Source organism: Geospiza fortis, unplaced genomic scaffold (genome assembly GCF_000277835.1).
Source record: "Geospiza fortis unplaced genomic scaffold, GeoFor_1.0 scaffold78, whole genome shotgun sequence".
NCBI classification, from domain to species: domain Eukaryota; kingdom Metazoa; phylum Chordata; class Aves; order Passeriformes; family Thraupidae; genus Geospiza; species Geospiza fortis.
In genome coordinates this window covers 169,924-172,830 of record NW_005054339.1, presented here as the reverse complement: position 1 = coordinate 172,830, position 2,907 = coordinate 169,924, and the positions used below count along the sequence as shown (strand labels likewise).

General features: G+C 43.4%; 1 protein-coding gene across 1 annotated transcript; it reads left to right on the top strand.

The window, feature by feature from the left end:
* LOC102043238 (protein BTG1-like) lies at positions 1 to 2,154 on the top strand. The gene is made up of 2 exons (XM_014307645.2): positions 1 to 19; positions 161 to 2,154. The coding sequence occupies exons 1-2, from the start codon at positions 13 to 15 to the stop codon at positions 511 to 513; spliced, it is 360 nt and encodes a 119-aa protein (XP_014163120.1). The 5' UTR covers positions 1 to 12; the 3' UTR covers positions 514 to 2,154.
* Positions 2,155 to 2,907: the final 753 nt, after the last annotated feature.

The following is a 2,907-nucleotide window of genomic DNA, read 5'->3' as shown; positions in this document are numbered from 1 at the left end:
CTGCAGGAGGCGATGCGCGGTGAGTGCCGGGGGGCGTCCCCTCTTCCCGTCCCCTCTTCCCGTCCCCTCTTTCCATCCCTCCCCTGCATCCCTCCCGCACCCCGCGGGGCCCGGCGGAGCGCAGCCCCGCGCAGAAGCTCCTCTTTGTTCCCTCCCGCAGAGCACTACAGGCACCACTGGTTCCCCCTGGTGCCCTCCAAGGGCTCCGGCTACCGCTGCATCAGGATCAACCATAAGATGGACCCCTTGATAGGAAAGGCGGCGGGGATGATCGGACTGAGCCACGAGAGGCTCTTCCAGCTCTTACCCAGCGAATTAACGCTGTGGGTCGACCCTTTCGAAGTGTCCTATCGCATAGGTGAGGATGGGTCTATCTGTGTGCTGTACGAAAGCCCCCAGCCTGGGGGGAAGGCGGCCAAACAGCTGGAGAGCAGGACCAGCTGCAAGGAGGAGTGGAGGATTGGCAGATCCAGCCCTTCCAAGAGTTACAACATGATGACGGTTTCTAGTTAAAAACAACTCTTCCCTGTACGATGTTGTATGTATCCCAACCTCATGGTAAAGTTAGATGTAACTGAGCTTTTTTTGTTTTTAATTTTTTTTTTCACCCTATAGTCATTAAAGTCGTGGTAGTACTGCCAAGTTCTTTGTGGCCAAGGGCTAAATGTATAAAGCAGTTCTTTACACTGCATGTTCCTTTCCGGGCTGCGTCCTGTAAATGCACTGTACAGTTGGTGGATTGTTTTACACATTTATATTTTCAAAGAAGTTCTGCATATTTGTAATAAAAAGCAATATTGTAGCACTCTTTATGATGGGTTTTAGTCAAAAGTAGTACTTGCTAAAAAACAATCTCTAATTTGCAGAGCAATAACACAAAGGGGGGTGGGAAACAGATCTAACAAACTGCACATAAATCTTTCCAGTGATTTGTCTGCACAGACTTCTCTCAGGGTCATTCAAGTTTGACTGTGAGGCACAAATCACAGAAATAACTCTTTATTTTTCCTTCTTCAAAGCATGCATTTTTTTGTGGGCTGGGTTCCATCACACCCCAATATTTTAGCAAAAAGAAATGGGGAATTAGTTGTCTAGTTATTTCTAGTTATGGGAGTAGAAAAATAAAGACTTGCTTAAAATGCCTCTGACTTTTTTGGTGGTGTGGTTTTTTTTGTTTGTTTAGGGCTTTTTTGTTTGTTTTTGGGGTTTTCCCCCCAGGCATTTAACATTGCTCTTAAAGCTTGTTTTGTCTATTTCTAATAATTGCAGAAAGCTTTGTAGTTAAAGAGGTGTAGCAGTGAACACCCATCTTTATTTCAGATCACAACAAACACTGAGTTTTGGGAAAGCTTGCTGGCTGCCTGTCTTCAGCTGAATAATCTGGGGAGAGCTGGGTGGGTGTTTTTGGTACTGAATGGAAGCAAAAGTACTCTTCTAATATTTGATCTATTACAGAAAAAAAAAGCTTGAGTTTAGAAGCAAATGGAGTTTGGGTTTAAAACTGCAGCTTGCACCATGTAGGAAGCTGGAGTGAAAATTATCATCAATGCTGTAACTGCCTTGGCTTTTCTGGAACGTAAATCCTGCTGTTTCTCGCTTTGAGTTCCTTATTTTTGTCAGAGTCTCTAATACCAGTTGGGCACAAGTTTTGGTGAAGGTATCAAACACAGTAGGTTTGATGTAATAACAAATCTTTGTGTTGCTGGTTTATGTGGATACTCTGAGTGTTGATATCCCAGTAAAGGATCTGATTTACAGATATTGTGATTCCTATTCTAAGGAGCAGTGGTTTCTAATTCAGCCATAGAAGGCTGCCTGGCATTGCTGATTTCTGGAGCCTGGTGTTGGAGCACAGTTGAACACTTGATGAAAGGGAGCTTTGTCTGGTGTGAGCATGTCAGCAAAAGACCCCTCCTTGGGCTATGTCAATACCGTGGTAGAACAGAGTGAGGGAAGGGGCAAGTCTGGGCAAACTGGAAAGGGCAGAACTCCAGCTCACAAAGAGGTTTTTTCTTTGTTTGCCTTAGAAAAAGCTGTGGCTTGCTTCTTGCTGTTTGCTTATTATCTTGGAGGCAGGCTTGTCTAGAGGTATTTGTTTAATCTGGGGGAAATGTATAGTGCCATTTTCTTAGTAATTAAAACTCTGTAAAAATTGATTGTGTGTTTCTAGTCTATCACTCCAATAAATAAGTTTCTGGGTTACTTTAACAAATGGCTGTTAAAGGTCTGGTGGCAAAATGCCTTTTTATTAGATAAGATTGGAAATTGGTTTTCATGACATTGTTTTATTCTCTTGAGGCAGTAACACTTTCCTTTTCCTCTCTGATGAATATTCAGTGTGGGTAATCCTATTTCCTTGGGACCTCTAAGGGAGGTATTTGACACATTTGTCAGTAATTGAACAGAATAACTTTAAATCTGCTAAGGGTGAGGTGCCTTCTTTGATTAAATTTCATTTGAAGGCTAATTGGCCTTGCTGCACCTTATGTTAACAGCCCACTGGAAAAGATAGGTATGGAGTCTTTAGCTTAACAGGAGGTTTTCTGTAGCAGGAGACACTTGAAGTGGAATTGAAGATGACTTGGGAGCCAGGATATGATTTCCAGCTGCTGGGTGTGCTTTGAGGTGTAGGAGGGTTCTTCGATGTTCTGTTCTTGCCTGGTGTCTGTCCCTGTATGAGCAGAGAAGAGCCTGGGTTAATCCAGCCATGATGGATTCTGCTGCTTTTATTAATCCCTCCCTAAGCAATGGGATGTTTCAGATGTTATATAATCCCACATCTCCAGTGTCCAATGCTCTCTGTAGATTTGATGTCTATCATTGAATGGGCACTTTAATGCAAGTTAGGTTTCATGTATTTAAGCTGGTGGCATGGAGTTGAAGTCACTCTGCAGACAAACAGGTGGG